Source organism: Plectrocnemia conspersa, unplaced genomic scaffold (assembly GCF_051122295.1).
Source record: "Plectrocnemia conspersa isolate PC_06_02 unplaced genomic scaffold, ASM5112229v1 ptg000001l, whole genome shotgun sequence".
NCBI classification, from domain to species: domain Eukaryota; kingdom Metazoa; phylum Arthropoda; class Insecta; order Trichoptera; family Polycentropodidae; genus Plectrocnemia; species Plectrocnemia conspersa.
Window position 1 is genome coordinate 26,212,598 of NW_028277165.1, and position 13,308 is coordinate 26,225,905.

Sequence of the window (13,308 nt, forward strand, 5' to 3'; positions counted from 1 at the left end):
TAGCTGCTCCGGAACTAAAATTTCACAGTTCCTTCGCCAGAGATTTAGCTTAAGAATATGACCCGTAAAGGAAGACATGATGACACTCGACAATGACTAGAATAAGCGAGTTTTGTATGACTAAAAAAATAGACATTGAAGACCACGAGTGGAAGTTGCGAGTGTTTTAAAATTAATCAGGCAAACAATACAACCATTAAACGTATTAAGTAGCTAATGTTTTTCAACATCTTATGTTCTAATAACACAATCACAGTTCACTTTTATCATATATATTATTTAATTCCATCGCCTCATTTCGCCCGATGAATTATATTAATTACTTTTGGGTTAAAAAGTGAAACGTTCATATTGAAAACGTCAATCGTTAAATTGAAATTTAGTAGTAAAATATGATTTATATTTTATTATTGAATATAAAGAGAAGAGCAGATTTTTACGACTTAGAAAATAGAAGACATCGACTATGTAAAAATATGTAAGACACTGTCAAAGTTTACATTCATAGAGTGAGAATTATAATAAAATAAATTGTTTTATATTATAGTTTATGCAGCATTTAAGTGCAAATAGTATTCATCTTATATTATAATAAATTAGATTCATACTAGAGGCAATTTGGGAAGCAGATTAGCTATGAAAAATTTGTACTTCCCAAACTGTCTTTACTATAGAAAATAAGTAATAAACGTATTTATATAAAATAAGTACCGTTTCTATAAAAGCAATACTTCGTGATATTATTAAATAAAATAAATATAAATTTAGATATGTTTTATACTAGAGGCAATTTGTGAAGCAGAATGACCTTCTTCTCAAATTGCTTTTACTATAAAAAATATGTAAAGAACGTATATAAATACTTTTACCAATTAAGGCTACAAATATATAAATGTATACTATAGACAATTTCAGAACTGAATGACTATGAAAAAATTATATTTCTCAAATTGTCTTTACTATAAAAATGTGTAATGAACGTACATATATTGTAACAAGTACCGTTTCTTTAATATGTTATATTAAATTGCTTTTTTTTTAATTAAATAAATATAAATTTAGATATGTTTTAGACAATTTTGGAAAGGGAAGTGCCATACAGTAATTCTGCTTCCCAAATTGCCTTGACAATATAAAATGCGTAATGAATGTACATTTTATTTAACAAATTTCCACAAATAATTTGTGATATTACTACCTATTTATTTTTGTAATATAACATTGAGCTTTTTTTTAAATAATATATAACATTTTAAACAGTTGATTGCTAAATATGTGTTAGTAATAATTATATTACATAAGTGGAATGTTGATTGATCTATTGCTTATTTTTTATAAATTAAATTGCTATATAATTAGTACTCTTCAAAAAGTCAAATATCAGGAATGTGTTTTGCTTGTAATTTTTAAATAAAATTGATAAGCAATCCAAAACTAGATATAGTTTAAAGTGCCTCAGATTACAAACATAACTGAACTGATAAAAACGAATAGCTCTACACTTGCAAAAATGACAGAAGAGTAATCTAAGATGCATTCAAGGTTTATCAACATCAAGAAAATATATTTAATTTTTCTTCTTTTAATATCTTATAACTCCTTATTTGGCCCCCAAATATCCATACCTAACTTCCCAATGCATCATACAATGTCTCTCTTTCTCTCTATAAAAATTTGCAAGTGACGATTCATACATCAGTGATTGTTTTTGTGTATTATTATTAATACATTTAAAAAATAAACTCATGAAAAAAACTGAGGATGCTGTAGTTTCACAGTTCATAAATTAAAATAAACACATTCAAGAATTATTTCTGTATTCACCCGTATGGTGCTTTTCGATATATACAACAATTAAAAGAGTTTGTATAAAAACAACTTTTACAAGTTAAACGTGCAAAAATTACATGTCTTATTTTTAATAATAAACTAACTTTATTGCTTCGATACCTAACTGTTAAACGATCTGCGTCAACTAATTACTTTTTTTTATAATACATAATAATGTAAATTGTCGATAAAAATTTGTAACGTTTTAAAAATTATCACCGAAATACTTTTGTTGACGTTTCAAGGTAGAACAGAACATTTTTAAAGTCTCATAGGAAGGATGAGAAAAACGGTCACAGTGCAAATAGGTGTCAGAGCTGTTGCAGAACATCCGGTACCATATTTGAGGTGAGCGATTGCATTTCGTCCATGCTGGAACATCCTTTTGACATCCAAATGATATCTCGGATTGTGGCCTGAAACAAAAGTTCATTTTTAGTAAATATAAAGTTTTAAAATATATTTGCTGTAAAGTCTATGAACGAAACGCAATACAAAAACTGAAATAAAAGATTGGTAGAGATTCATACAATTTTATACAAGTTACTAAATTCTTGACTTAATTAAAAAAATAATAATAATGAGTTCTAATTAAAAGTTTTTTTAATTAAAAAATACGATATTAAGCAGTTATTTGTCTAACAGTATTTATATATTTCTTATGATTTTTTAAAATACGTTTATTTCAATATTATAAATATATAATAATTTTACAGACATATTAATTATATATAACAGTCCTCGGCAACCTTTTTTGGCTGTGGGTCAAAATAATTTAAATGTGACTATTAAAAAGACTATCCGGGTCGGTGAATATTTTTGGTCCTAACAACCATATATGTGGTCTAGTCGTGACATCGTAACACGTTAAAAAAATGATATTTGCGGAACTGAAATGGGTCACTTCAAATCATCAAACGGGTCACTTGGTGACCCGCGGGTCATGGGTTGCCGAGCCCTGATATATAACATACAAGTTACTAGTTTATAGCTATTTTCATGTTTACAATAAGTTATTAGCTTAATTTAGTAAAAAAATAAGATAATGAGACAAAACGTTTGGGGTTATACATTAAAAAATTTTTATAGAAAACATTTTATAATTTATAAACCAGTAATCAAAGACAGTAGCAGTAACCAGCAAAGATTTTCAAATCAATGGAAAATGATCTTTCATGTGAGCTATAAATGTTCAACATTTCTACTTACTGTCACTAAATACATTTTAGGGACCACTTTCATACGTATAAATTGTAGAGAAACTTGTCGCAAACACGTGTTAAAAACATAATAAACTAATTGATATAGTTATTTTCGACTCGTCACACAAGCGCATGTGCGGATCGTATATGTTGGTGGATTAGAAGTAAAAAGCAGCGCGCTGTGCCAAAAATGTACCAACAGGAAGGAATATGCGTAACAGGTAATAATTATAAGTGTGCAATGATAGTGTTTAACAATAACGTCTGTTTCCGCCCCGAATTAGAAAAGGGCAAGGCACCTCCCCTCACTCTAAAAATAGTAGATGAGCGCGAGCATATCTAGCGTATATGTTTTTTAATTTCTCAGAACTTTTACATTCGGATCTAAACAATGGAAAGTCGGTGTGTAAACAAATACGTTTTAGTACTTTTATTGGGTCAAGTATAAAATACAAACTATGCCAATTCAACTCACGGGGAAAATGAGCTGACAAAGAAGATTGCTCCATAGTTTATTTGCACTTGGATATTACACTTTGTTTTAAAAATATGATAGCTATCCTTTCTGATACTACTACGGACTTTTGATATCAGATTATTGGTAAAAGTGTAATCAAACTGAATTTTGGTCAATAGGAGAGCGCAAAAACAATTATCACTTCTCAGAAGTCAAAAATTCACGTCAAAAGCAATAAAATCGTGTCGGCGCCGTTGCAGTGGGAACGCTCGGTAACGAGCGTTCCCACTGCGACGGCGTCGGCACGATTTTATTGCTTTTGACGTGGATTTTTGACTTCTGTGAAGGGATAATTGTTTTTGGCGCTCTCCTATTGGACAAAATTTGGTTTAGATGTTCTTCGTCTGATTCTCACATATTATAAGTCGTAATATTTTTATAAAAATCATACGCTAGATTACCGAGTGTTTCCTTTTGAATTTAATGAAATACAATGAATCTTAATAAAATCTGAAATATTAAAATAATGACCACTGATTAGCCATATTTTCCCCCTCTCTTGGAAAAAAAGCTGAAATGACGTCTCTGCCATCGGGATCTTCCATATAGAACTAGCACAAATTAAAACTTGACTAAGAATTGCGAAACACCTTTTCTTAATCTAAAAAGAGTATATAAGCTTGAACATAGCTAGCCAAAAGAGTCTCATATTTATCAGAACTTGGACAATCAGTGTATAAGCAAATACAAGGTTACCAATATAAGTGCTGACAAATTGATGGAATGTGGTTAGCAGGTACCCAAGTTAAAAATGCCCAGAAACAACGTTGAAAAATATCCAGCTGTTTAAATTATGACCGTACAAGTAACAACATAATCTGTTTCCGCCCCAAATCGTTGCATTGGCCCAAAGGTCAAGAGTAGGGAAGAGTAAAAGCACATTGCCTAACTTCAATTGAACATATAATTGCAAATATATAATCACAATAGTGATTTTGTAAAGGTGACAATGCGAAGATAAGTCTGAACCTTTTCAAACCGATCTTTGGATATTACTAGACAATGCTACAATAACAATACATATGTATATATTTTAATTGTACAATCGTATGTGATTTTAAAACAGATTAATTACTTAAAAAATATATCACCAACTCAAAATCAAATATAGATAGGTTTAATGAAATTCTGTCAAAAGCATCGATATTTTTTAATATGTTATCTGTAATATTTAAGAATGATTGATTAGTATGAAATCAATATTGGCAACGTAGTTGTAAATGCCCTCGTTGAAAGATTAATACATCTGTCCAAAATTGAATCAATAACTACTAAAATTACTCGCATTATTGCTGGCAAGGAAAATGGTGTTGTTAATGTATTTATAAAACAAATCTGGGTTTTCACTGCATCATTCATCAGCAGCATTCCAGTTAGTGGACTGTATTAGCCTTGTAGCAAAAATAGTCAATTTTATTTCTGAACGTGCTTTAAATAAACGAAATTTTTTAGCATTGTTAAATGATGTATGTAAGCTCATTATACAATATTTTTTTGCTGGTTAATTTTTGATGAAATGTTTTTAACGTGAATTAAATATTAAATTGCATTTTAAAATATAAAAATATCTATTTGATATAATAAATATATAAAGTAGTTTGCATCAAATATATAAAAGCAATGACATCATTATGAAATAATCATTATTTTTATATTAGCAACTCGATAAATATTATTTGGCACAAGTATAAAAAAGTTTGCTATCCCTGTTCCATTTATCATATATTTTAACTAATCTATATGACTTTCAACTTCCAGCTACTATACATTAAGTGATCAATTACTCATCGGAAGAATACAAGGTAACACCATGATTAACAGAGAGGGGCTTTTGCAATCTAATAGTGTAATGGTGTGTATTACATTTACATTGACATGACACTCGACTATCCGACTAAATAAAATATTACTACGTTTTTATGTAATTTAAGTGTGAATAATGGATCTGTTCCAAGACAACCGATAGTGTATTGCTATAAATATAAAACTAGTGCGCCATTAAAAATACCAGTACCAATTTATTCGAATCTACTCTATACTATAATTATCATAGTTTGTCCTTCGGTTTGTGTTTCTTACTAAGAACTCGCGATTGCAATTTTAAATAGGATACTATATAGTTAAGATTTATCAAACACATATAATTTCATCTGACACAATTTTAATAATTATTTGAGTGTATTTAACAAATAGATTTAAAAGCGAGTAATATTTATGTACTTAAGTTCTTAGAGGATTTACACAGCACAAACTAGAGTGTTGCTGAAGAATTGTATACATAAATGTGATTGAAAACATAAATAATTAATTAAGGCTTCGTTCGCTCGCTATAAGATAAACGTTTCATGCTCAATTTTATGCCGCAATGTCACGAGCGGAGCATCCAAAATACCAATATCTGTTGGTAGATAAAACTTATTCAATAAAACATTGTTTATGACCAATTGTTAAAGGATACGATATAATAGGAAATAAAACGCGTGTGAAACAGGGAACGAAAGCTCTATCATATAAAATCTAATGACCCTATTACTGAAATACTTATGAAAGAACTTCTTATAACATAAATTTTAAACGCTACAACTGGTATATTTTTCATATTAGTGCAAGATAGCTGAAATAATTATCACTAACCCATTAGTTTGCTAATATTGTTGTATGAAGTAGATTAAAATAATATTCGCCAGAAAAATTGTTAGCAACAGAAAAATTATTATTAAATTAATATTAATTACCCAATCAAATAACTCTTTATGTGTAATTGTTATCAACAATGTATGTATGTATATATATTGTACATACATATATGATTCAATCATTAAAATATTAATATATATATATAAATACATATATTCTATGAAATTTAATAATGACTGTTGCCAATGAAAATTTTATAAATATGATTTTATGATTATTAAATATTTTTTCTTCAAATAATATATTTAGAAGTTGAAAGGAATTATTTACATTAATTTTATTTAAATATTGATAACAAAAGTAAATATACTATAAAAAATTATGTATAATATAATTATATTATATTATATTATTTATTGATTCTTGATTTAAATTAATTGTATTTACAGAATACAGATATATTAAGAACTGCATTTAGGAAACAAAAAGCGGAGGTTCAAACAAATATATTGTAAATAAGAAGACGGGAAGTTCTTAAGTTTAACCGTCAAATTCAAATTTTGATTATTTATTTATTTATTTATTAAAATTATAACCATCGTGACCTGACAGGCAAACCTAATGCGTCACGATAGTCAAAAGTACTAATACATCATAATACATACAAATATAAACAAGACAAAACAACAGACACAAATCACCTCAACAGGTGTGCATTGTCCCATACGAATTGAACCAAAACTCCATAAGTGCAAGAGAAAATGTCAATATTACTATGGACAGAATTGAGCAGATAAATGGCCTTGGCCAGAGAAGAGTTGGCAAGTGCTCCAGTTCTACACTTAACAGGCAAGAATAGTGGACGCGACCGAGAACTATATCCACCTTCAGGAGCCCACATTTGAAGCTGCTCGAGCACTGAAGGATTGTCTACGATGCCCTTGAGCAATTTCCAGAAGTGTTTAATTACATAAACACTTCTGCGAGTCGACAAAGAAACGTATCCCAGGGCTCCCAAAATAAAAGCACTGGGAAACAAGAACGGATAATACCCGTATTCCTTCAAGTATAAATATCGAAGAAATTTACGTTGTACTTTTTCCAGCTTCAATTCATTACATTGACTCATTACGCCTGGGATCCAAATGATGGAGCTAGTTTCTAGTATGCTGCGGACTAGAGTATCATAAAGAGTGCGCAATACTAAAGTATTCCTAAAGTAACGCGCATTTCTCAAGATAAAACCGAGCATTTTTAAGGATTTGCTATGAGTCTCTGCAATATGCTGGCTAAATTTCCAACGTTCTTCGAAAGTCACTCCTAAATCCTTAGTTGAAGAAAACCTTTCCAGAAAATATCCACCTAGATGGTATGAATATTTTGCCGGCGTTAACGACCTTGAAAATGAAATTGTGTGACATTTCTTTACACTGAAAGGCAATTGGTTATAGCAAGCCCATTTCCATATAGAGTTGAGATCCTCCTGTAGGTCGAGGGAATCAGAAATCGAATGCATTTTCTTGTAAATTTTCAAGTCATCTGCATATAATAAAAAATCTGAATGCTCTATTGCTGTTTCTATGTCATTAATGAACAATAAAAACAACAATGGACCCAAATTGGATCCTTGAGGTACTCCAGTAGGGGTCTTATATCGTTCTGAAAAAGAGTTATTATACTTGACGAATTGATATCTATTGGTCAAGTAATTTGAGAATAGATTTATGAGATCTTCAGAAAACCCAAAATTAGATAACTTTTTTACATTATAAAATTTAAAACTAATTACAACGGCGGCTAAAAATATTGTTTGTTGCAAAACATTACAAAACACAAATATTTCAGAACCACTCTTGTTTTGCCTTTTATATGCGAGCGTGATTTAATTTTATCGTAAAAACACGTGAAATGGCTCACCCGTCCCAATATACTGTTGACAGCGAAAATGTATTTCTATTATAAGTCAAAGGATTAACAGAAACTTTATGAAGTGTCACCCATTATTTAACTCTTACGGATTATAAACTTGAAAGCATCATAAAATTTCATAATCTTTTAATTATGAATCACCTAATTGTATAAGCAGAATTTTATCTTTTTATATTTGCAAAAGTAAATAATAAATATTTTTTGTTACTTCTAAATCATTGGAGTATAAAAATTCTGTTCACATCCCTTACTAGAGAGCTAACCATCAACCGATGGATACCAAGCGATCAAGGCGATAAATAATAATAATATACTTAAATGCCATTTGTTATGTACAACCGTCCCCCGAGTAAGCCGTGTGTATTTTCAGCAAACACTCCCATTTTATTTTTTTCGTTAAACGGAAAATGTTTGAGGATGCCGAAATGAAATGTATCATTAAACTTACATTGTGAACAAATACTTTCAGACTTAAAATTAAAAAAACCGGGTAATCGTCTAAAAATTAAGGCTATCAATTGATAATTTCTGCTGTGATAATCCAAAGTTTCTAATCAAAAACAAGCGAGATGCCTAAAAACTATTTATCAGAAACACATAAAGATCAATAAATAATAATAATAATCGTACCTGATGCATGGAATAAACAGCCGTGACGACCAGTACGTGCATTATGTTATGCGAATTTAAGTAAAGGTCAACTGTTCCCGGAAACCACCTTTCTGGAATGTTCATCGCTCCTATTACACCCCCAACGGCTGAGACAGCATCCTGAAAGCAATAATTTTTCGTGTTCGACAGCAAAACCAAAATTATTTCCTAGTTCGAAACCGAGGCTTTACCTGAAGCACAACGTGTGTAAGCGAAGCTGGATCTCCTCCCCCAAGACCCATGACTCTTAAAGCAGTAAGTATTATTCTCATCGTAAACGGAAGCACAAAGCATAGCCGTCTTTCCCACGGGGACCAAGCGGTCATGGCCTGAAAAGTCACAAGTTTATTTCAATACATGGTATACATTAAAATTGAGTAGCTATCATTATGTATTTACACGTACCTTGTACAAGCCCCATATACTCATTAAACAGTAAACGGTTATCGTGGTCCATTTAGTAAACCACGGCAGACAAAACACTGTAGCTGTAACCATCGGCAGTGCCCCTGAAAAGTAATAAAAAGATAATTGATAATCATATATACTTAGATGATTCACTAAATCGACGACAAGCTTAGACTTCTAAGATCAATTCAATACATCTGTTAACAAAAAAATATCGCTAGAGATTAGAGGCAAAACTTTTTGGGCCACTTCAATAAAAAAAACTATATTGAACATAATGGAATTTGGCCGCATTGCTAATTTTACTGGATATTGTACTCAAATATTGCCATATTTTTAAAGGCAACTGTGATATCTGTATAATGTTAATATTTTTCGTGATTATAGTTTCTCATATGTATTGCCTCAAATATTATTATGCTCACTTTGTTTGCTAAAAAGATGAAAATAGCTTTCTTACTTCACTCATTCTTTTTTTACCTAATCTAGCTCAAGTGGGAAACCTTTTCAGTCTCATATTTCACAGTCGACTCAAGTTTTGCGGCCCGCATGTACGAAGTGTTATAAAAATAACCACTATTTTAATTTATTTATTCTTTAATATTGTTATTTATTGTCTCCATCACATATATTAAACTCATGCTAGCGTTTTTTCAATTCACAAAACATTTATGGAATGCACTATTTTGTATAGTCTTCAGCTCACTGCGACTTCGCACTTATCTTTCATATGGTCGTAAAACGTTGTTCTTTCAATGTATTATTTATGTGCGGGAACAAAGGGACGGATGGGGGGGCAGATGGAAGAATTTTCCACTCTTGAATTTAGCCAGAAAAATGCATGTCATAAATGACAAATAAAAAAAAAAAGAAATACTATGAATCTTAATGAAATCAAAATATTAAAAAAACGACCACTAACTGGCTAAATTTTGCCCCCCCTCCCCTCCCTGGAAAAAGATGAAATAAAATTCTAGAATTATCCCTCAAAAAAATTTTAAAATACAGTCTCGAATCTATCCCGAAAAGATTTTTTTAAATATTTGATATCAGTGAAATAATATCGGAATACATTTTTACTAGTAGATATATATTTTTACCAACAAAATATAATTTATTGTGCAGGTGCTTGTAAAATTATATGATTTTAATTTTTCCATACGTAGTAATATATATACATTTATGTGTATTTTCAGTGAAGTTATATTTTCACTAGTGAAGTCCAAATACATTTTTACCAGTAGATATATATTTTTACTAGTGAAAATATAATTTATCTGATAGACGCTAGTGAAATTATATGCTATTCTAAAATATCAAGTAAACTCAATTTGACAGTTGCGAAACGTCCATTTGCTGTTCAAACCCAAACCTAAAAAATGCATGTCATTTAATGAAATACTATGAATTTAAATGAAGTCAAAATATTAAAAAACGATCACTGACTGGCCATTTATTGCCCCCCCTCCTTCCTGGTAAAAAGCTGAAATTACGTCCTTGGGTTATCAAATATTATAAAAATATGTTATTTCAGTGAAATCATATCGGATTATATTTTCAATGAAAGATATGTGTTTTTCCCAGTAAAAATATAATTTATCTGGCAGGTGCTAGTAAAATTAAATGATTTCAATGTAGTAATATATACATTTGCATAATTATCATTATTTATTTTTATGTGATATAACTGTGCACATACGACTAAAAGTGTCGAGAAGGATTGGAACATGCTACGAGAGTGCATTCAAATAAGATGTGATGATGGAAGGATTGGAAGGTGCTGGCGAGGGATAAAAATAAAAAGAAGTAGATTAATTAAAATTTTATCTAAAAAAGCATCGTGAAAAATATTTTTTAGATATTGTCATGTTAACTATAAATATGACAATCTGCGTGCTGAAACAGCAAAAAAATTCATATGGTGAGCTCTGTCATGAAATTTGCATAACGTATCATGTCTCGATTTTATAGGTCAACTATTTATAGCTTGCAACGTTAACTATGGATCTTTAAACTATCCGCTTAACTGTTAAATATCATTTAAAAAATTTTCCCTTGATAAAACATACATAAAATAATGAAAATCGAACATCCAAAAAAGGTGGAGGTTAAAGTAAAAAGTATTGTTTACTTTTACTTTTAAAAAAACATAGGCTTACAATATTTAATTTTATAATCACTAACTTGTAATGTAAAATTGGATTAAAAATAAAATAAAATAATGCGTTTTGTTTAGCCAGGAATGTTGAACTTTTTTAATCGTTATATTCATAGTTAATAGACAAGGTTTATTTAGTACTACAGCACTTTTTTTTTGTATGTAACTGAAAAAACTTTTAGCTAAAATACGATATTATATTCAAAGATTTATTTATTTTGCTAATTTAGCTAATTGTTTATAGACTAAACAAATATAAGTAAAACATACACATAAAATATAAATACAAAAAAAATAAATCAGTATTATTATCCGTTTATTAGTTACAAAGGTGTTTCTTTATTCCATTGAAGATAACTTCTACCTTTTTATTTTTATGAATTGTTCTAGGAATATTATCATACAAATTCACATCAGTTATCTATCTTTAAATTATCTCTATTTCTAGGATTCAATTTATGTACATCTTTATTTCTTATTAAATACTTATTAAAATTTTCCATGTTGCTTTAATTATATTTACATCCAATTTACGATAAGAACCAACTGACGAAGCGTCGAGAATATTAGGAACGTAGTCAATATATGCACGTTTAGAAATAATCGACTAAATTATTAAAGTGTTTTAGAATATTTAGTACCAATTAAATTTATGGGGCTAATCACCATCCGCTTAGGTCGGATATTGAACGGTTAGAGTGTGAGAAATCACATTTTGTTATGTTTTCAATAGTAAATCAATTTTACGTTATTACGTTATTTTCTTTCGTATGTAAAAAAATATTTGTGAATAAGTGCTTGTATTTGTAAATGAGAATGGTTGACTGTAAAATTCAAAATATTATCAAATAAAAATTGTGTAGTAGTGGCAAAAAAAATGGTGAACCACTGACTTTAGAATATATAAACCTAGTACATGTGTATTTGTTTCCCATATTATGACACAAATCTATTGTTCAATCCTAGATATTATACAATTACACATTCCTAATCTTGACAAGATCAGAATGCGGGATATTCAATAGCAGCATTGTCTATTTGAAATTCAAGCTAGCACGCGAAACTGGTGACGTCATACAAATGTCAGCTTTCCTCTACTGTGTCAGATTCATTCGAATACCTTACAATTTTCCTCTTTTCTTTATCTTGATGAAAATCTTTGATTTAAAAAAATACTCAGCAATCTTGTCACGCATACTCTTTAAGTCGATAATGTAATAATAACGACAAGGACTATGCAATATGTAAGGTTTCTTGGGAATAATTTTATAATAAACATTCGAGAAAATTGTATACCCTTTAACGGCCCTGCGAATTCAAGGACTTTGTCCCGGAAGAGGTTTAGCGGGTAGCGCATGGCTTTCAAGGTTAGGTCGCGTTTGGTTTATCGCTGCGTCAAAATTTTTCACTGACTGCTGAAAAGGTCAGACTATTATATTTTATTTTATTTGACTACATACATATATAGTGTAATGTAGCTTTGAAAATATCTATATATTATATAATCAATAAATAACTTTTTTGATGTGATTTTTTTTCTACTTTTCTTAAAATATTCAGTATTCGACATTTTGTATAAGAGTATTTATATATTTACATTAGGTTTCATTTTAAATGCGGAAAATATCGTTTAATAGTTTCAATAGCATGTCAAGTTTTTTATTAAACGGAAGTGAGAATAATTAAAGTGAATGATTGACGATATTTCGATTTTTTTATCAATGTATTTCGAAATTGTTTGTTATTAATATGTGATTTATAAATATTACGATTAAACAGGCAATTGTTTTAAAAGATATGTGCATTTAAATAAATACTCTGTTCTTTAAAACGAACTGTTTGTGCATTTATGTAAGGTAAGTTTTCGTTTTTTTTTCGGAAAAGGATTCGTTGCAGAAAGTTATTTATGGGTGTTCACTGTTTCTGACCAATGCCGTTTTATGCTACAATTATTTTATATATTGCTCTTTTAAACT

General features: G+C 29.6%; 1 protein-coding gene across 1 annotated transcript in view; it reads right to left on the reverse strand.

Annotated features, from left to right (window-relative positions):
• Positions 1 to 1,571: 1,571 nt before the first annotated feature.
• The window catches only part of LOC148239467 (progestin and adipoQ receptor family member 4), a 63,019-nt gene continuing 51,282 nt past the window's right edge, over positions 1,572 to 13,308 (reverse strand). The window contains exons 4-7 of the mRNA XM_088191651.1: positions 9,172 to 9,275; positions 8,958 to 9,095; positions 8,746 to 8,886; positions 1,572 to 2,246 (exon numbers count right to left, since the gene is read on the reverse strand). Of these exons, the coding sequence (XP_088047777.1) occupies positions 2,142 to 2,246; positions 8,746 to 8,886; positions 8,958 to 9,095; positions 9,172 to 9,275 (488 nt within the window). The 3' untranslated portion in view covers positions 1,572 to 2,141. The remainder of the gene's footprint in view (positions 2,247 to 8,745; positions 8,887 to 8,957; positions 9,096 to 9,171; positions 9,276 to 13,308) is intronic.